At 36.3% G+C, this 21,520-nt stretch overlaps 3 protein-coding genes across 5 annotated transcripts in view; all 3 read right to left on the bottom strand.

Moving 5' to 3' along the window:
* Positions 1–6,163, bottom strand: part of col12a1a (collagen, type XII, alpha 1a) — a 63,703-nt gene extending 57,540 nt beyond the window's left edge. For 2 of the 3 annotated variants that reach the window (XM_042742914.1, XM_042742915.1), the window contains exons 1-5: positions 6,028–6,163; positions 5,259–5,364; positions 1,314–1,430; positions 1,090–1,230; positions 445–495 (exon numbers count right to left, since the gene is read on the bottom strand). In XM_042742914.1, the coding sequence (XP_042598848.1) occupies positions 445–495; positions 1,090–1,230; positions 1,314–1,430; positions 5,259–5,328 (379 nt within the window). In that variant the 5' untranslated portion in view covers positions 5,329–5,364; positions 6,028–6,163. The remainder of the gene's footprint in view (positions 1–444; positions 496–1,089; positions 1,231–1,313; positions 1,431–5,258; positions 5,365–6,027) is intronic. The other variant, XM_042742916.1, reaches the window with a different exon arrangement.
* A 1,422-nt stretch (positions 6,164–7,585) lies between these two features.
* LOC109078118 (cytochrome c oxidase subunit 7A2, mitochondrial) lies at positions 7,586–10,362 on the bottom strand. The gene is made up of 4 exons (XM_019093434.2): positions 10,206–10,362; positions 9,621–9,710; positions 8,951–9,035; positions 7,586–7,796 (listed from the first exon to the last, which is right to left on the bottom strand). Exons 1-4 carry the CDS (start codon positions 10,221–10,223, stop codon positions 7,738–7,740), a joined length of 252 nt encoding a protein of 83 aa, XP_018948979.1. The 5' UTR covers positions 10,224–10,362; the 3' UTR covers positions 7,586–7,737.
* Positions 10,363–12,044: 1,682 nt separating this feature from the next.
* On the bottom strand, positions 12,045–21,391 carry LOC109078114 (cell cycle control protein 50A-like). The gene is made up of 7 exons (XM_019093430.2): positions 20,919–21,391; positions 20,118–20,237; positions 15,432–15,539; positions 15,099–15,186; positions 14,640–14,786; positions 14,068–14,280; positions 12,045–12,526 (listed from the first exon to the last, which is right to left on the bottom strand). The coding sequence occupies exons 1-7, from the start codon at positions 21,165–21,167 to the stop codon at positions 12,333–12,335; spliced, it is 1,119 nt and encodes a 372-aa protein (XP_018948975.1). The 5' UTR covers positions 21,168–21,391; the 3' UTR covers positions 12,045–12,332.
* Positions 21,392–21,520: the final 129 nt, after the last annotated feature.

Genomic DNA, 21,520 nt, shown 5'->3' with positions numbered 1-21,520 from the left:
CTTTAGACATGACTCCAAAACTTTACTGTGAAATGTACATCTTGAGAACAGGTTTTCTGGAATTTCGATTGGATTTGTTTTGGCACAGGTACTCACGACTTGGACTCACAAGAAGTGGAATTGGGTCAGGACCGTAATCCTTTCCACTAGTTGTGATGTCTGAGTGTGTGAGAGTCAATGAGTGAGGCTAGAAAAAGATCCCTCTATGTGTTATACCAGCCACTTCTAACAGTACAAAGCAAAGTGTTTTATGAGCTCTGATTCTATTTTAATGCTTTTAATTAAAGGCATTGCCAACCACAGCCTTTTTGCAAGCAGTCTACAGCGGTTGAAGTTTAGAGGAAAAATGTGATCTAATGCACTGCATATAAAATTCCATTTCATAGGTGATAAGAAAATTAACATCTGGAATGATGAAGAAATGGTTTGATTGAATATACTCACTGACAGCCTCTGATGGTGGCCTCTTTATTCCACTTGTGTTGCTGGATTGAACTGTAATAGTAGAAGAAGTTAGGCATGTGTCTTGGAAGCTCACATTTCCTTTCGGTAAATAGATTTAATCAAAACTAATAGTCAACAACATCTCATTTATTGTAAATCTGCTCAGAAGATCTCGACCTGAACTGGATTTTTACATTTTCTGAAGAAAATTTTAATGGTGCTTCATAACAATTACAATTCTAGTGTGTTGTCAGTGCTTGAAAGAGTATTCTGAATGGTTTTTAGTGCATTGTTATGTGATGTCTAGAGTGTTATGGGTTGTTCCATTACAGCTTAAGTCAAGAGAGTCCACTCCTAACTCTCTATTAAATTTTTAGTCTCTAGACATAACTCAATTTACCAAATTACCTTTTTAAGATATTAAATTTGAACTTTTCTTGAAAGTTGCATTTAAAGGTTTGTTCCTCTTCTTTATCCCATAAGCCACATGACTTGAAATATCACCCATGTCCAAGTTTCAAGCCAAAATTTAACACATATCCATGCAAATTCCTTACCATGCATACATGCAGTACCAACAGTTGCTCGTTTTAAAATACCAAAATAATAAGAAAGAGACATTGAGGGTATCTGGTGTGCACGCACTTGTTATTTGTCCAAGGATTGGGATACTTTCTTCCGCACCATCATATGAATTGATTGACACTGAATAGTCTACATCTGGAGTTAAATCTGTGATTGATGTGTCTGTGGCCGAGGCAGGAAGACTGAAATCTTTCAAATCATCTGGAACAGATAATGACATATCGAGTCAGAAGATAAGTCTCTCAAAGCCGATCAGAAAACACGCAGATGTTGACATCACGCACCTGTATCTGATATGACTTGTATTCTGTAGCCCTGTATCCGGGACGAAGGCCTCCTCCATGACATATGCACTGTGTTTTCATTTAGGATTTTAAATTTTAAGTCTGAAGGAGGCTCCACTGCAAACAAAGGGTTAATAGAGTCAAGATCACAAGAAACTGCAATATTTGAATTAATAATAAATTTTGAAAAGAAACGTTAGATGATTTTCAACAACCCCAACGACAAACACTTCAGGATTGAAGTTTAGTTGTTTATTGTTGGGCGAGACAAACAGAACCAACAGTAAAGGTGACAAAACACGACATAAGAGAGTGACGGAAGCCATTTCGGTTCAAATGGCCTTTTCTTGAGTTGCAAAACCTGGAATCTCACGGTCTGCAGCTCAAGCAGAGAAGAGCTAAACACATTTCAAGACCTATCACAAACAAAATGTCGTCGACAAACCATCCAATACATGCTGAATGCGTTCAATACAAGGCATGCCCGTTCACTGGAAGTCTGGTGACAAAAATAAATCATATCAAGACAACGCTTCCATTCCCAAAATATTGATTATACAATGGAATCAAGTTTTCGAGATGTCAAAGATGTCCAGATGGCTCTGACCGGAGTAGAGAAAAATACATATATGTTATATATACGCTTTGTATATATACATATATTCCAACAGGGCTTGAGTACTAACATGTTTTACTGAAGGAACATATCCATTGCAAATCTCAAAAAAAGAATACACAACTTGTCGTGACAGACTTTTGTGTAGTTCCTTTTCATACAGAAGATGTACATGACAAGACAACACTCCTAATTGAGACGTATGAAAGAAAATATACAGTACAAAAAAAACAAATAAAAATCGATCCTCATTCGTCTGGTTGTCAAAGTGTCATGCACATGTACATGGGTGAACAACTTATTACACTGTTTCCATGTACACAAAGGACAACACAACAAATGTATTTCAAAATGATATTCTGTCATAGACATTATTGACATGCAATCTACATCAAACCGTCGTGGATCTCATCTCAGCAGGCGGTGAGATGTCCACTTACGTACTCAGCATCCATGTTACATCTGCATGCATGAATGCTGATGACTGATGTAAATCTCTGCTGTCAGAATAATGTCTTGAAATGCAAAGAATGCATAGGAAAAATATCCAAAATGCAAACAACAGGTGATACATGCTGAATATTACAGAAATTAATTCGTATATTTAGAGCGCAGCTTGCAAAATCACATTCTTAAATATAAGGGCTCCTAAATGGCCATTTTAGTTCCCCAAAGAACCTTTCAGTGAATTTTTTTTTCTTAGTGTGAAGAACCTCTTTTACACAATCACTGTAAGAATGTTTTGCGCAATAGAAAGGTTCCATGGAACCTTTGATGGTTCATGGAATCATCAATGCCAATAAAGAACCTTTATTTTTAGTACACTTGAAAAAAAATTTAACTTTGTCGTTCTTTGGAGATTAAAAAAGTTCTTGATGTTCCAGTATATTATATGGTTTTTTAGCTCAGTATTTTACAGTTTTAAACAGTAGAACATGATTTGGTTCTAACTGGAACCTTTATTTTTAAGAATGTATTGTAGAGTGCTTTAAACTAGTACATTTATTACTAGACTTCATCGACAAGGCGATGAAGATCCACAGTGTCTGCTATAGATTTATGATCATCTATAAGAGCAGATCTTCGCTGTAGAGACTTTTCCATGCACTACTGTTCTTAACTCTCCTTGACGGCCAGCTGACTAATGAGGACGTGGCAAAACGTCACATGCGCAAAGAAAAAGAAGGATTGTTTCAGGTGGAAAGAAGTGGTCAGAATATCATTTTAAAATAAACGGTGGAGGAAGCACACTAGGAAGACGACAAACAACACGACCTGCTGGAGAAAGAATGCTCACCAACCTGACGCGTCAAACTCAAACGGTCTGAGCCGATTCCCTTCATGTGTCCGAAAACAGGCCGAACCCATGAGTCTTGACGATTCACAGATGAGGCATCTTGTGTCACGGCACCAGCGCGCGCAAACCATGTGTGAAACGCTACCTACCATTGAGGGCTAGGCAACTGTTTTAATAATGGAACGTGACAGCTTTGTTGACTCTGTTGACAGTTTGACACAAACGTCGGCTCGTGTTGAGTTTCTGGAAACTTCAGGATGAGGAGGCCCATCAGGAGAGCACTTCTCTCATCCCCCGGAGAGAAAGTCTGCCCCATGTCAATAACCTCCAGCCAGTCAGGCATTCTTTCTGGCTAGCGACGTTGCCAGGCAGCTCGGAAAAGAGGTTGGAGTCTCCCGGAGAAGCCGAGCAGATGCCAAAGTAATTCCACAACATGTGCTGACATTAAACATTACTGCATATTAACTTTCCGTATGGATTGCAACTCAGCGTTTTCGTGAGCCGCTGCAGGAAACCTAAAAAGGCTTTTTGTCTTTGTGCTGTCTGAGGACTAATTCAGCCCTCTAATGTTACATCTTTCCATTCTGTTACAGCACGCACAAAAAAAAAGAGAATGTTTCCATTTGGTTTTCCAGTTGAATCAAACTTCACCCTCACATTCTCACATTCTCACATCACTTTCGCTCGAGACAGCTGTCTGTGGGCTAAACTGATGCTGTGTGGTGACTTTAATTACAGATCCGTTTTAAACTAAAACAACTTCAAGTCATTCGGTGGAAAACACTTATCCTTTTTACTTCTGGAACCCATTTAGTTAAGCATAAAGTACATATGTTTTTATATTTTTCAAATTCATTTTATGTGTGTATCCAGCTCAGTGTTGCCAAGGTTGTTTTGATTATAGATCTTGACTGAGATCAGAAAATATTTTAATTTTAATGCATGAAGAACTGTGTAAAATAATTAAGGACAATGTGAATTTTATAGCAAAAAAATAAACTGCTTATATATGTATATGTCAGTGTATCCCATGTTGTCACAGTGTTACTCGTATTTATATCTCACATTTTAAACTATTTTTCATCCAAAGTGTGTAAAAATGATCAAATCTAAGTACCTATTCAGATTCTGTAACCTAAAAGGTATAAAATGAAAATTAAATATTTAAATATGCATATACATAGAAACTAGTCATAAATAACGAATAAATAAAATCAAGCTTATTTAAGCCTTTTTATGGGAATCCAGCAGTGAATCCAGCTGTGATTGGATGTGGGGAAAAAACAGGTTAGAGTTCCTTCCCTCTGGGAGGGTTTTGAGCTGAAAAATCTTCTGGGATCTGGCAACCCCGATCCAGCTACACACAGTGCAATAAAAAAAAAAAGCTTAAAACTAAGCATGTGCGTTGACTCTTGATAAATGTACTTTCGAGTTTGACTTAAGATACTTATGTCTCTGCAAGAACTTTCTGCAAAAGTCCGCAGTTTAACCTTTTTCTGACATTTAATAATGATGCTTTTGTAACAATGTTTTCATTTCGGCTCCTGTAATTAACCAGCACTAATGATAATTCATTGGGCAATAACTGACTCATAAAGGAGGTGATGACCATCCCAGACAGCTTTGTTTCATAACTGCAGAACTTCTGAGGCATGCCTCATAACAAATGGCAGATTGTGACTAAAGATTTTTCATATTAAACCTATTAAGTCTAAACAGATTTTTCTTTTGTAATTCTCTGTGTGTGTGAAGCACACGCCTCCATGTAGACTGGAATCACAGACAACATTGCGGGAGTTACATTGTTTTAAACAAACAGAGCACATCATTTTCATTTAACAGCTTATTAGAACTATTTCTAGAAATGTACAAACTATAAATAACTATACAGAAGTTCATCATACTGGCCAAAGTTGATTTATAAGAAGCAGTAACACAGTTTAAAATAAGATATTCAACAAGTAAGCGATGTATGCTTGGCATCCAAAACATATTTCACTGTAAATGTTTTAAAACAGAAGAGAGACTGTACCTTGAGCCTCTACTGAATTCAGTAATATAGCAAAGAGTGCAGCGGCAGCCAGAGACAGCCTGATCTTCATGTTTACACAGACACAGTCAGCACCTCATTAATTAATCTACAAAGAGAGAAAAAAAAAAGTATAATTCATCGTTATTTCTACAGTCATTGCATAGTAGGCCTACTTTACTTTAAATAATGCATTCATGGTGTGCTTAGTTTTATTTTGTACTAAACAGGTGTGAATTATTTTAACACCTAAACTTGTAAATGACAATTAGATCTCTCTCTCTCTATAACCATCCATCTGAATTCCTTTTCAATTAGAAAACAGAACTACTGTGTAGTTACTTCTTGATCTGCATGACGGCTCATGAGCGCCTCCACGTGGAGCTCGACACAAGCGCAGTGGAAATGCATAACCATCCATCTGATTTATAGGCTATAGATTAGACCTGAGCCTAAATCAACAATTAGCCTATCTCAGAATCATTTCTGCTAAATATCTAAACGTTTAAATTAAAACGTAAATATTTTAAAAAGACAAGACGCGGCAGACCTTAAAAAAAAAAAAAAAACATGCATTACTGAATTACAAAATTGTGATAAAATCATCTAAATGTCACATAAATCACTACGAAATTCCAGACATTAAAATTTCCCGAGTAGCTTAGTATTTAACATTAATTTCATTCCTTGAACGCGTTATTTAAAACATTCGGCACAAATCTAAAGAACTCCTGTGAGATGTTTGAATGAAGTAAAGAAATCTTACTCAGACCTGTAATAGTCCGTCAGGGTCAGATGGAAAGTGAAGCTGAGAGCCTCTCTCGCTCCTCCAGCAGTGAATGGGAGGAATCTGAGCTCAACCTGACACTAAATAGGGGGTTGTTCCCAACTTCACTCCCTTACGAAATTCCTCAAGAATGGAGCCCCCACTTTTAAATCAAGAGATACTGACACTCGTCTACTTCAGAAGAATCTCTTCTGTGGGATGCAGATGTGCTGGGTATTTAATTTTAACAGGCTACTTCAATGTGTGCTTAGAAAAGATGCATGGGAAAATTACTAACTCGAAATATTATTAGAATGAATGAGATATAGCCTACTTATTGGTGAAATGTAGGCTACTTTTTACGTAACAGAACGATTTAATCTTTCCGCTACCTCACTAAAACTGGATTGTGGGTTAATTAAATCCTCGTGTTTAGACGTACTTCAGCCTTCCTGAAAGGAGAAGAAGGTCGGTGTAGTTTTCGGTAGGGGTGTCGGAGCCCAGCTACACTCCAGGCACATGACCGCTTTGTTAAAAATGAAACTGACTACACTTCAAACGAAGTGTTTATTTATGCGACATTGTGAATGTATCAGTGAAAGTTTGCGCAGTTACATACACAGGCTGCTGCTGGTTAGACAGTCGTGTTAATTATAACGAGACAGCTTTGGTTGCTGTACAAAACATCTGCATACTTCACTGCTGATGGTGTGTTTCGTAAGCTGTCGAAGGAAGACTCAAAAAGAAAAGAAAGAGGGAAAATAATGGAGTGCGTTTTTCTGGAAAACACCATTTCACTTTTTCAGTGTTACTTGCCGTTTATCTGTCATTGTTTGTGAAATTCACTAGCAATGTCGGAGCAGATCAGTTTCTCCTCATAATTACTATACCTAGAGCTAAAAGTCATTACTTACTATACTTTATTTTGAAATTCGTTCATTTTAACACTACTAAGGAAGATTTAGCCTATTCATCATCCAGCATAAAAACAGAGAACTGTTGAAAATCATACTGTTAGTATATTTTTAACATAACAATTATCATAGACTACATTGCATAGCTGAAAAATTATCCACCATACTAAGTTTATATATATATATACAAAAAAATAGGGCAGATAAAATCAGTCACATTAATAGCTAAATAAAACAAGATATAAAACAAGATGAGATACATTTAATTTACTAGTTTTTTGAAGTAAAAAATTTAAATTAAAATTCGCCCTTTTTTCTAAATGCAGTAATAGTGAATGATTCATTCATGAACATGTTTACATTATTATTTATTGCACTTTTAATGTTTATTCGGTGTCATAACTGGACCGTAGATTAGAAACAACTTTGGTGATGCATAAGCCCCGCCCCTGCAAGCTCATGTTCATTCGGCTCCTTTTTGAGTGCCACGCCCACATATCAAAATCCAATCAACAACAAATGCATAGAAACAAAGTCCCGCCCATCACAGGATGGAAGAAAAGATCTGTCACTACTTCCCCTGCATCGTAACTTTAAATCTAATGAAATTTTGTGACATTACAGTAAAGAGGAAATCTTTAAACACAGACTGCCAGTGGATTGTTTTATTACATAATTAATGATTGTGCTCTACAGTACAATCAATAAATATTAATACAATGTAATAAAAATAACTGACAGGACATATAATTCTGAGGATTAGAGATCTTTAAAATTCAGACAGATGAACAGAGGGGCATGTTCAAGCCTTCTTCTTGGGCAGCGCTGCATCGATCAGTGCATACAGCACATAACCACACCCTGAGGAGAGAATAAAAGCGCTGTTTACAGAGCCACACAATTACATTTACAATTACACTTAAAGGATGCAAAGAACTAAGCAATATAAACACCCTTAAAGACATTTAACCTGAATTAAAATTACTGGGATCCTCAGGAGAATTCCCTGATATGAGTAACTAGAAGTGACTGTAATGCTATTAATATGAATATTTATATAGTTTGTTTGATACCTAATACACACCTAATAAAAATACAGTTGCAAACTATATGAACTAAACATACAGCTGAATACAGGAATAAATACATATTTTTCAAAAATGTTGTGTTTTGCACAACACAACATTCATGAACTACTTTTGTAGGGTTTCTTTTTTGTTGTATAGCAGAACCCACAAAAACATTCTTCAATAAAAATAACTATAACAATAACACAATTATTACAGTAACTTTAAAGGAATATTAATTTTACTTCCATGTTTTAATTTTAACAGTAGCACTTTGCCAAAAATAAAAGGAATTGATAAATTTTAAAATTAAAAATTAAATAAAATGTCAATATTTTATGCCTTCATTTGATTTTAATAATAAGTTCAAGCAGATTTTCTTTAAAAAAAAAATTAAATAAATAATAATAGTAATAATATATTTAGTTGATTAGGCATTAAATATAAAATTTAATGAAACCATTAAAACTGAATTCAGGAAAAAAACAAAAACACAAAATTAGGGAAAAAAATCGAATTGATTTCATACCACAAAAATAATGTAATATTTATTTACTGAAGTTATTAATTCAATTCAATTCAATATTGCTTTATTGGCATGAATGTAAATTATACAAAAATACAAAAATATAGTGTATATATATATGTATATATATATATATATATATTTATATATATATATATATATATATATATATATATATATATATTATATGGAACTGAATATTATAACATCTTAGAATATTAAACTGTAACAAATTATAATGTGTGAACATTTGATACCACAGTCTTTAACTTACATAGAAACACACAAACACACTATTAATCATAACGCTATTATGAACCACACTGATTGTAAATCTCATTTAAATGGGATTCCAGATAAATAAAATGAAAAGCAGATTATGCATAAATAATATAATGGCCAGCCCCATATCTACAGCTTACCAAAGACAGTAAGAGCCATCGTCGCTCTGTACAGGAGAGCATCTGTAGTGCCTCCCTTCAAATGAACCGGCATGCCATTGTCTTCCTGAAAGAAACAGAAACCGCATTTTAGCATTTGCTGCATAAACACGCACTATTGGGGGCCACACGTGTAAAGCATAGAAACAGACCGAATAAGAAAAGCCAAATTCTGCATTTGTGGATTTAGAAATAAGATTAATGCTACAGCTATAGCTTTACGTCTGTTTTGGTCAACATGGATGAGAGCACCAAAACTAACTGAAGATTTAAAACGGAGCACAACATACCAGCCACCCTGAGTTTATCACCAGCCGGCCTGAGCAGCACGTGTCAGCGGCACAGTTATACAAGCTTTACACTACTGCTCTCATTTGTGCTATCTGAGCATTACAACACATGCAATGATTAGTAATTACAGCTTACTACAGAAGTGAACCCTATTAGCGAATCATTTCGTACTTATCTGTTCATCCACACTGGACCATCAGTCCAGAACCTGGGAACAAATTGCAGTCTTAACTTTAACATTACCATTAGCCAGGGTCAAAGATGACAGAAAAAGGTCAATGAAAGGTCAAAAAGGATAAAAAAAAAAAAAAAATGAGTGGCTCAATGTGTGGTTGAATGAGATCTGAACTGGAGAACAAACCTGAAACAACTTCTGCTTGTGAGGGACTTTATTCTCCAGCTGTGCGCGCGCAGAACTGGACAGGGTCCGTCTCGAGACCTGCTGCAGGGTCTACAGAAACAAAACAACACTTGAGCTTGAGATATTTCATGTGCACAAGGAGAAACACTGTGAGCTTCAGCAACGTGTAGGATCAAACCTGTCCACGGTGGACCTCTAGGAGCTGATATATAAGGCATCAAGTGCCAAAAAAAAGGTTCACGTATATTATAACTGCATTAATAACAAGAAACAACAACACATCGTAAAGCTTTCCATGAAACTCTAATTTATCGACCTTGAGAGAGACTTGTCAACCTATTCAGATGAATTTACATATCAATGTAGTAATAGAGAGTGTGTATATTTCTTACAGAGCTCAGTGAAGTAGAGAAAAACACTGGATATTGCTCTGTAACGAGCAGGAGGTCACGAGAGCTAGCTGCTGCTAGGCTAACAGTGTTTCTGATTCGGCTCGAATCTAATCAAGCTCTGTTACGAAAAGACTAGCTATCGCTTTCTGCGCTGAAATGGAATGAGGACACGCATAAAGATCTTAAATCTCACCCTTAAGTGTCTAAACATGGTGATAGTTTCTTCTTCAGACCGCAAACGTTCAGGAAGCCGCAGCAAGCACAAGGACACTTGAAAATGTCACTTCCTTTTTCCGCTCGAGACGAGTCTGACGCAGGATCAGCGGCGCATCACTGCCGCCTACCGGACAGAGCCGTTTGGAAGGTCCGGTTCTTTAGAGAATCGATTCTTTAGAGAATCGGGTCGTTCGGACGAGTCCAGTTTCAATTAAAGGGATACTCCAGCCCAAAATGAAAATGTTGTCATTAATCACTTACCCCCATGTCGTTCCAAACCCGTAAAAGCCTCGTTCGTCTTCGGAACACAATTTAAGATATTTTGGATGAAAACCGGGAGGCCTGTGACTGTTCCATAGACTGCTGAGTAAATAACAGTGTCAAGGTCCAGAAAAGGTATGAAAGTCATCGTCAGAATACTCCATCTGCCATCAGACGTGCAATCTGGGTTATATGAAGCGACGGGAACACACTAAAAAAAAACAAAAATAACGACTTTATTCAGATGGCAGTCTATGAGACAGTATCTTAAATATTAAATATATCTTAAATTGTGTTCCGAAGACGAACAAAGCTTTTATGGGTTTGGAATGACATGGGGGTAAGTGATTAATGACAAAATTTTCATTTTGGGATGGAGTCCTTAGACACATTTCTGGTATTTATTTCTTTGTATGTGTGTGGGTGTTAATGCTAGCAGCATACATTTAGTCAAAATTTTAAAATTTGACCCTAATTTCCTTTCATAAATCTATTTTATTCTAGGCAGGCCTAGAATAAATAGTGGCATTATGTAAAACTGGCAAAGGGTTTTATACTGAAATATTATTTTTTGATAGTTATGATCATTCAGGACAGATGTTGGTTATAAAATATCAATGTCAGTGAAAGAGGACCTATGTGTATTTTTTTAAAACCGACGCACAAGGTGTTTAGTTCAGTATTATTATTGATAAGCTAAGCATGTTTTATTTTACTACTCATAAGAGAAAGGTTAAAGAACTTGAGGAGGTTACACATAAGACCAAACTTCTTTCTTAAATTTACAAACACCTTGCGGTCGACAAAATATTCATCATTTTTTTTTTAAGGCACTATGCAAGATTCATGAGAAACAGACACATTACTAGGCTCTTGGGAGTAATTACACATCCATTCAAGGCTTTACGCTAACTGAAATCTTAATAAAATCTTTAAAAAATATATAAAATTAATTTCCAACACCCAACATCTCAACCTCAACCACATTAGGAGCAGATAGAAACACAAAAAAACAAAAAAACTATAATAAACAGACAAATAAACACTATTTAAGTTCCAAAACAAAAATACAAGTCCAGGAGAGAAAGAGCACCACAGCACATCTCAGCACTCGAGCATTTGACGTTTATTATCACACGACTCTTGAGCAAATTAAGCGACTTTGGCTCAACAGCAGACATGAGCTTGATAAAGGATCCTTAGTAGATGCAAAACACACACATATTCCTTTTAAATACACACTGCACAGTGCAAGTATTTCAAAGAAGAAACCAAAAAATAATAATAATAATTAACACACTTGCTTTAAGCATATCTAGACACTCACAGCTCAGCATTTTAAATAATAAAGTAACATAATCCTTACTGATCAGCCAAACTATCAGAAATACTGCATTCTTATTAAAAATAAAATAAATCCATGACTGCTGCAATAATACCCAGATGGATGAATTTCAACAAGCAAAAAAAAAACAAAACAAAATCAAAATATAAATTCTACACTTAAAAATATGTATCTTTAATGTCAATACAAAGTGCTTCATTGTCTGTATTGTTATTAAATATGATCTAGACATGTTTTTGTGGTGGGAAGCATTTAAATACAGTGCTACAGTATGACTACACATCATCCAGCTCCTCTAAAATACTGTAGAAAGACCATAAAATATAAAGCTTTGGTGTGGAGGAAATAAATGATTAAAACAGATCATTGAAAACTGCCAGTGCATACACAATAAGTTTGCAAGTAGTTCCTCTGAGCACCTGTGTGTACAGCAGCACGAGATACACAGACTGTAATCTCATGCAGTGTACAGACTGCGGAGTGCTGAGAATCACGTAGTTAATTAGGAATGTCCGCACTGTTGTTGCGGTTGCCGTATTTATGGTGGATGATCAGTAGCACCACTCCCAGGAAGAAACACACGGAGCCCACGGTGATGTAGGCAATGCCCAGGAAAGGGTTCTTCCCTCCCATCCAGGAAATCGTGCTGAGGATCATGCGCTTGCGGCCATCAAAGCTGCGCACTGGGTAATCTGGGTTCGCATCATTAAAGAATCAACATACATTTCATTTCAAACATACTTCAACAGTTGCTTACACTTAAAGGGACAGTTCACCCCAAAATAAACCGCTGTCATCATGTTGTTCTAAACCTGCATGAGTTTCTTTCTTCTGTCAAACACAAAAGAAGATGTAAGAGTGTGGGTAACCAAACAGTTTTTGGCCCTTATTGACTTTCATAGTATTTTTTTTCCCCCCTCCATACTGTGGAAGTCAAATTGGGGGGGGGCAGCAACTGTTTGGTTAACCACATTCTTCAAAATATCTTCTTTTGTGTTTAACAGAAGAAAGAAACTCATATTGGTTTGCAACAACTTGTAGTAACTTCAGTAAACGATGATAACATTTTGATTTTGGGGTCAACTGTCCCTTTAAGGCAAGACACTCCTGGTACACAGGGTAACAAATGTAACTAAAATGTGACCCTGGAGCACAAAAGCAGTCTTAAGTCTCTGGGGTATATTTGTAGCAATAGCCCAAAATACACTCTTTGGGTCAAAATTATAGATTTTTTTTTATGCCAAAAATCATTAAGATATTAAGTAAAGATCATGTTCCATGAAGATATTTTGTACATTTTCTACTGTAAATATATAAAAACTTCATTTTCTATTAGTAATATGCATTGCTAAGAACTTCATTTGGACAACTTTAAAGATGATTTTCTCAATATTTAGATGTTTTTGCACCCTCAGATTCCAGATTTTTAAATAGTTGTATCTCAGACAAATATTGTCCTCCTAACAAACCACACATCAATGGAGAGATTATTTATTCAGCTTTCAGATGATGTATAAATCTCAGTTTTGAAAAACTGACACTTAAGACTGGTTTTGTGGTCCAGGGTCACATATGTATAATCAAACATATCACCCCAGTCAATTGTTTATATTAAGAGTTTCAAATTCTGAAATTGTTTAAATATTATCCAATTAAATATTCACTTATTTGCACACTCTTCCATAAAGCCAGGTGTTAACAGAAGGGATTGTGGATTTCTCTTTATATCCCTCTATAAATCAGATCTAGTGCTGCTGTAGTAGAGAAAAAACTCACAGCCTTTATAAATACATGTATTGTAATCTACAGACACAATTAGATAATGTGCAATAAAACAAACACTTCAATGTGTATTTTGGATGTTGTTGTATTTTCCACTAGTCTGAAAGAAGACATTATAGAAAGCCAAATAGGCCAAAATTCCCCAGTGCATGAAAATAAAAATGCATATGCTAATCTTGCAAGCTATATTCTAGACCTTGTTTTCACCTGCTACACTGAAAAAAAAATTAATGTAGGCTTTAGAAAAACTGCAAGCAACACTTTGAATTAAACGTTACATTTTTCTAAGTTGAAAAACTGAAATTTTTTTTTTTTTTTTTTTTTTGTACAGCATACTCACGTGATGATTTCTTAATTTGACCAAAAACACTTTTTATAGAGTGCAATAACTCCAAATACAGTAAACCTGAGCTTTTACTCTGGGTCTGTTTTGTCTGGTTGTGAAGGATACTGTAGGTCACTTCCAGGCTGTAGTTTCCTGGCGGTAATGTGGGGGTCATGTTGTCCTTCTTCTTCTGAATGATGCGGTAGAGTTTTCTGAAGGTGGGGAGAGCAGCGGTTCTCATCCACACGATGAAATCCTCATTGACGAAACCGTTGTTATCAGGATCAGACGGGTCCAGCTCGTAAACGGGTTTGTGCCAGTTTACAGGTTTACTTGTATCTGTCATGACCAAAAACACTGGTTAGAGGCGTGAAAGAGTATCATATTTTATACACCAGGCTTTTATGGCTCATGATATAGTATGATACAGTAGGACACCTCACTTTTACTCCGAGGCTCAAACTGAGCAAAAATATGCAGTTTGGACCAAACAGTAAGATGAAATTCTGATGCTTGTAATGTACATCAAAAGTATAGCAAATACTTAGTGCATTAAATAATATAAATATTAGTCGTCACTCTAAATAATGTGTCTTAGTAAGACAGTGTTTAAATGCTTAGTTTGTTGATCAAAATATGCATAATGTAATGGAATACAGGTTCATTAGGATCATCAGGTAGGGTTTAGCTTTCTGCACCTCGGAACACACTGGAGAGGTTGTTGTTGTTTCCTCCTGGGTTTCTGAACTTCACATGCTTGTCAGTCCACCAAGCAATGCCCGTCTTCTCCAGATGAATAGTTATTGTGCTTCCGTTTGGATGGTTATAAAACAGCTCCAAAGTATCTAGAGTTATGAGAGATTACAGAGAGCAGTCAGAAAGACCTGAGGTGTGTTTCACACAGCAGGAGTTTTGTTCGGTGTGGCTCAGTTCGTGTCCAGCGTCCTCTGCTGTAAACTGAACAGCACTTATGCAAATGGTTGTGTTGCAAGATCACTCATTCTCTGATGGCTATGCATTGAGATTCTCTCCTAAACGTGTGCAGCAAGTGACGGTATCTGTACACTAGATGGCAGAGTGTATAGTGCATCATTCGGGACACAGCTTGTGAAAAGTGCTACACATGAACCTGGCAACAACAGGAGTATTTGTCTTACCATTGAAGAGACTGTTAGCAATGGCCCCACAGGGAGCAATGGACTTCTTATCACTCGTTCGATAGGGTTCACACTCTTTACTCGGGTTCTGCAGAACAAAAACAATTCTGTGCTTTCATTCCATCACAGGATTTCTCACAAATTAGCTATATGCTTGACATGGCTGAAAAATGACAACTTTTTTTTTTTAATTGAGCAGTAAATAAAGACATTAGATACTGGAAATGTATAAAGTTCAGTAAAACCATCTATTTATACACAACAAAACGGCAGGAAATTGTACTCATGTTTTATTTTTAGATCAGACATCTTAAAGATACTCAGAGCACTCACCAGTAAAGAGCTTTTGTCTCCATTCAGCTGACTGTCATCTCTTGATTTGACGTAACGTCTATGGTTTTGATAGAAGTTGGAGAGTCCATAGTACATAAAAACATTACTCTACAAAAAAAATAAAATAAATTATAAATCATCAGGTGACAAGGCACGAACTCTTTTGTCCTGGGGCTATTTCTGTTGTTTACTGTATAGATGCACGTTCACAGGCAGTTTCTACATAATTGATCTGAAACCTGTTAATGTATGAGCGGGAAACAATTCTATTTGAACCTGTTCAAAAGCATGATCAATAAAATCTCCTCTAAAATGCTAATGCATAATACATGAGAGCTAATGCAACTTTAGACGATATATTTAACCAATAAACAGTCCACAGATCAAGTAATACTGCAACCTGATGGACCTACAGATAAATATATCCAACTATAAAGAGTGTTTGAACGGTACAGACAAGAAAAGTGGCCTGTGATTGATCACCTCAGGGCATATCACAAGAGAAAGGGGGAAAGAAATAGGAATTAAACATAACATTAAAGCATATCTTAACTTATAGGTTTTTTGTTGTTTTTGTTTGTTTGTTTTTTGCATTTAAATGTAAATTTGACTTAAAAAATAATAATAAAATAAGCAATATAAAATATATATTTAACATTTTAATTCATTATTTCTTTTTTTAATTTAATATATTTTACTATAAAATGTTTGGGTATAATGCAACTAGGGATGTCAACGATTAATCGATGATCGATTAATTGTCGATAAGAGATGCAATCGATTAAGGCTGTCGACGGTCAGTTAACCGATTTAATGTTGGGCTGCGTGCGGCTCATGCGCAGAACACGTGCAAGCGCTGTCAGTGACGGTGACGGCATATAAAAGCATCATCATTCATTCACAATGTACAAATTAAGCTTTTAACGTGATTTAAACTTTAAAGTAGCCTACATTAAAATAGAAACAACATAAAAGTTCTTCAACATAAAAAGCATATCATGCGCTTTGCAGGGCTGCGGGACACAGGACAGAAAGGCTGTCCTAATAACGTTACTTGTTAATTCGTTCCTACGACTTATTAATTTGTGGCAATTGTCCATGTTTCATTAATTTTTGTTCCCCAAATAACCCATGATTTAACTAAATAAGGGAACAAACTAATAAATCGAACGAATTCCTAATTCATGAAATCTTTAATTTCCCTTCCCATGTTTACAACAGTAAGAGATTCGAAAACAGTGATTAAAAGTGAAAGATAATAAAATAAACCTGCGAAATTAGACGACTGTGAAGATGTAAATAAACAATGCCTATATGTTATTGAATTTGTGGAAATTAGTGACTAACCGGCAAACCAGAACAAAGCCGCGTAAATAAAGGCTGGGCTCGAGCGCATCCAGAGCATGGTCGCGATCTAACATTTTCCTATTATTCCTCTTATAAACAAAGCTTTTATACCACACTTGTCATAATCAGAGCTTATAATTTGTAAATGAATAATTGCTGGATTCAAAACAGCGATAAATACGTTTTCCCGGAGCGTTCACTGATGTCACTAAACGGTGACGCCATCGTTCACTAGTTTCTGCATGGACCTTTCTAACCTAGTGCACAGGTTCTCAAGCCCTGGGACAAAATGGGATGCTTTAAGGAAAATGTATAGCCTAAATAAGTAATAGGCCCAACATAAAAATATTTTTTTTTTTTATTTTTTTTTTTTAATATGCGAAATAAATCCGACTTAAATAATTAAGATAATGGATTTAAAACAGAAGTGTGGCGGCGCTCCATAAGTTCACGGAAAAAAAGGGATGGCAACGCATTCTGTTTGTTTGCTTGATTTTACAAGAGCACAAAATCTTCTGTTTTTATTGTGTGTGCGCACAAATGAAAGTAAAGACTTTTGCGGAAAAGGTTTTTTTTTTTTATGTGATGTCTCAGCTGTTTCGATCGCGCCGGAGCCTGCTGCACACGTATATTCTAGCGATTCAAACTTACATCGCAGTCTGTTCATTATCAAAATAAAATAGTCAACTAAATATTTAAAAGGTTACACTGGTCAGTTTAAATAGACCTTATACCGGTTCACTCTGCTGTTATGCCAAGGACGTTTTTGCTCATATGAAGAGGATGATCTTTTCCGTCTACATGCGAATGCGTACAAGCCTAGTTAACATTATAAATAATAGTTTAATATTCAAATACATTGCAAATATGGAAACATTTGGATTTGTGCCGAATGAGACATGAGCAACACCTCCAAATAAATCTAGCCAATGCCGCGCTCGCTCGTCCTCGTCTGCACACATGCACTGTCACTATTTAATGCACTATATGCCGAATTTTTTTAAAAAAAAAAATAGGGCTACCGGAATGCAAAAATTAAAATCTGACATTTTATAGGACAGAATCCAGCAGGATCAAAGTAATGTGAGCAACAGTGTATTGGTGCAGCAGCGCCGATGTAGTTCACTTACTGCGCAGCGCAGTCACACGCGCGCCACAGTTCCGTTTGGGATAATTTTATTTTAAATACCATAATGTCATTTGAAAACATTGCAATTGTGTTTTAAAATACAACAACGAGCACCACAAAATCATTTAAAGAGGCGCGTTCAGCGGTCTCCGTGCGGGATAGAAAACAGTCAACAAACTAAAAGTACCTCAAAAGTATGGCGCGCTCTCTTCATTTTTATCAAATGATCTTAATCACATCTATTCATTTTATAATCCTGCTACTAGCATTTTATTCAGACTAAAACCCCTTTAATTCAAGTGAGAAAGCGTTTTGTGTTTTTGTGTGTGTGTGTGGCTTTTGCACATCCTGTCATGCCGGTGACTGCGTGCATGCAATAGAGCATTTTGCAGCATTATGGTTAACGATTAATCGATTAATTGATCGTTAATTTAAACGACGATCGATCATGGAAATAATCGAAATTTGACATCCCTAAATGCAACATTTACTTTTTGGCCTTTCATATTCAAAAGTTTAGGCAACTGTGCTATAGATCTGTTATTGACTGTTAACGTGCATGCCATGAGGTATCAAATTAAATACTTTGTAAATTTCACAATCCACTGGAATTATTTTGGAAAGATGGATTTTTAATGTTATTTTGGGTGAACAATTAATACCAAAGCAAGTTACAGTACAAACCAATGGACAGACTATCTTCATTAATGTCAAATGAAATTTAAATGAAGAAAAATATGTATTTGAGCTCAAAGATTTAGGGTTTGTATGATTTTTTTGAAAGAAATCAGTACTTGTATTCGGCAAAGATGCACTGAATTGATCAAAAGTGACAGTAAATACATTTATAATATTACACACAGCAGTTTTCAACATTCATAATAATAAAACATGCTTTTTTTGAGCAGCAAATCAGCATATAAGCATGATTTCTGAAGGATCATGTGACACTGAAGACTGGAGTAATGATGCTGAAAATACAGGAATAAAAATACAGTATATAATGCACATAGAAAATACTTATTTCTATTATATTACTGTTTCTACTCTTTTTGATCAAATAAATGCAGGCTTGGTGAGTATAAGAGACTGTCCAAAACAAACAAAAACTGAGCAACTCTGAACTTGAAAATAAAGGGAAGTTTAACTGAATAGTGACAAAAAACCAATGCATTTAAAAACAGGAACCTCATCCGAACTGTAAAGAACAAGGAAGTGTCATGGTTTGAAGCTGCTTTGGTTTCTTGAAACAGGATGGCTTGCCATCACTTACAACATAAAACATTAGATATACTGCTTACGAACATGAAGACTGCATTTCATTTCAGTGAGTCCACCAACATCACAGTTTTTAATGGAAAAATGTTTTTTGGCTGCTGTTATTGCAGCTCAAGTTGATCTTATAGTTACTCGTTTGATTGTGTTCTTCATCTAGTTATAGGATGAGCACTGTGATCTGATCTTCAGGTGATCAAATGTATGCAGAAATAAGTGTTTAAAGGGTTAGTACATCCAAAAATGAAAAATCTGTCAGTAATTACTCACCCTCCAGTCGTTCCAAACCCGTAAGACCTTTGTTCATCTTCAGAACATGAATTAAGATAGTTTTGATGCATTCCGAGAGCTTTCTGAGCCTCCCATAGACAGCAACACAACTGAAATGTTCCCAGGTCCAGAAACATAGCAAGGACATCAGTAAAACATCAGGGGTTCAACCGCAATTATACAAGCTACGACAATATTTATGGTACGCAAAGAAAACAAAAATAACAACTTCATTCGACAATTCTTCTCCTCCAAATCACGCATTCCGCCTTCTTTATAGAAAGTAGCACGATGCATGCGTTGTTTACGTGCACTGAACAAATGAAATGGTTATTTTTGTTTTCTTTGCACACAAAGATTATTCTCGTAGCTTTGTAAAATTGAATTTAAGCCACTGATGTCACATGGACTATTTTACCATTGTCTTTACTATGTTTCTGGGTCTGGGAACATTTCAGTTGCATTGTTGTCTATGGAGGGTCAGAGAGCTCTCAGATTTAATCAGAAATATATTAATTTGCGTTCGGAAGATGAACAAAGGCCTTACAGGTTTGGAACGACATGAGGGTGAGTAATTAATGACAGAATTTTCATTTTTAGCTGAACTATCCCTTTAAGGTTTTTTAGTGCGTGGATGGCGGGAAATGAGGAAGAGGGTAATTCACCTCAAAAGGCTGGTCTAGTGTGAAGGGCACAGAGCAGGTGCACGCACTCGTGCTGTTCCAGCTGTAGTTCTGAGAGCAGCTGAAACACGGACTGGACATGTCAACACCAGTGTAGTCGATCTACAACAGAACCGACACGAGTTACAGTGCAAAAACATGACCACATCATGCAGGACCACCAGTGCTGGCGAGGCTACTCACTGGAAATGTAATAGGTTACAGATTACAAGTTACCCTATTTCAAATGTATAGGTAGTGTAATTATTTCAATTACTTCAATAAGGTAATTACAGTTGGTTACTCTTTGATTACTTCTCTAAGTTTCTCAAAACTTCATCCTTCATCACTTGAATTAAGATTATAGTTATTTAGTTTTAAAACACAGCCACCACAAAATCAAAACTTACTTTGAGATCATTCTGAGCTTAAATACAGATTTAAAATCATAACAAGAAATAGATTAATAGCTATGATACTGCTATTGAAATCAAATCTTTGCATATCTACGAAAGGGAACTCTGGAATCTAATAATGCTATGGGGAAAAAAACAGTTAATATTAGAAAATAAAGCATATAGATGACCCAATTAGGAAATAAAACAGTTATCAAATAAGCATGAAATAAATCAATTAAATCAGTATGTGCGTGAAAGAAATAAAAAATCAGATGTAACTCTCTTTGTAATCGTTAACATTACAGTTACATTTATTTTGTAATTCTGTTACATGTAACTAGTTGCTCCCCAACACTGGTGACCTCATTATAACCCAGTAAGATGTTGCTATGGCGACGGCGCGCACCTCAAACTCTTTGATGTTGTTAGAGGTGACGAGGAGTCCGATGCCGATGGGGATGAAGATGAGTCCGATCATGAAGAAGGCGGGCAGGACGGTGCCCGCGGTCAGGATGGGCTGCCAGGCGGGCAAACGCTGCTGTTTAAAGGCCGTGTTGTCGGGCTTCTTGCTCTTGACGGCGCCGGGGCCGCCGGAGCCCACCGATCCCGGAAGATGACCGTCCTCATCCTTCGCGTTATAGCTTGACGCCATCATCGCTGCTAATCCTCTCGAGCCGCGCAGACAGCGAGCACGCTACACGACAGCTTCAGATATGACGGCTTGATCGACAGCTGTGTGTTATATTGATGCTATCGCTTCTCCTTATCTCGACATGAAAGCGCCATTAACAGCAATAAGGATTATTTCCGTAGCTCTGCTCTGTCGGTCGTGGACAAGACGGTAAACAAGGAAGTTCCGCAGCCAGTAGACTGGAAGCGACGTCGTGACGTCAGCAATGACGCCCCTCCCCCGACGTGACATTTCTGCAATGTACAAAAAAAAAAAAAAAAAAAAAAAAAAAAAAAAAAATATATATATATATATATATATATATATATATATATATA

This window comes from Cyprinus carpio, chromosome B17 (genome assembly GCF_018340385.1).
Source record: "Cyprinus carpio isolate SPL01 chromosome B17, ASM1834038v1, whole genome shotgun sequence".
Taxonomy (NCBI): domain Eukaryota; kingdom Metazoa; phylum Chordata; class Actinopteri; order Cypriniformes; family Cyprinidae; genus Cyprinus; species Cyprinus carpio.
This window is presented reverse-complemented; position numbering and strand designations above follow the sequence as displayed.

What these genes read in the sequence shown, in the direction of transcription:
- LOC109078118 (XM_019093434.2), bottom strand. An exon ending in ACAAGCAGAAGTTGTTTCAG is followed by an intron (nt 9,036 to 9,620) that starts GTTTGTTCTCCA and finishes TGTTTCTTTCAG; the next exon opens with GAAGACAATGGCATGCCGGT. An exon ending in GATGGCTCTTACTGTCTTTG is followed by an intron (nt 7,797 to 8,950) that starts GTAAGCTGTAGA and finishes TTCTCTCCTCAG; the next exon opens with GGTGTGGTTATGTGCTGTAT.
- LOC109078114 (XM_019093430.2), bottom strand. Translation starts at nt 21,167, where the DNA reads ATGATGGCGTCAAGCTATAACGCGAAGGATGAGGACGGTCATCTTCCG. An exon ending in TGCTAACAGTCTCTTCAATG is followed by an intron (nt 14,787 to 15,098) that starts GTAAGACAAATA and finishes TCATAACTCTAG; the next exon opens with ATACTTTGGAGCTGTTTTAT. An exon ending in CAGCCTGGAAGTGACCTACA is followed by an intron (nt 12,527 to 14,067) that starts GTATCCTTCACA and finishes ATGCGAACCCAG; the next exon opens with ATTACCCAGTGCGCAGCTTT.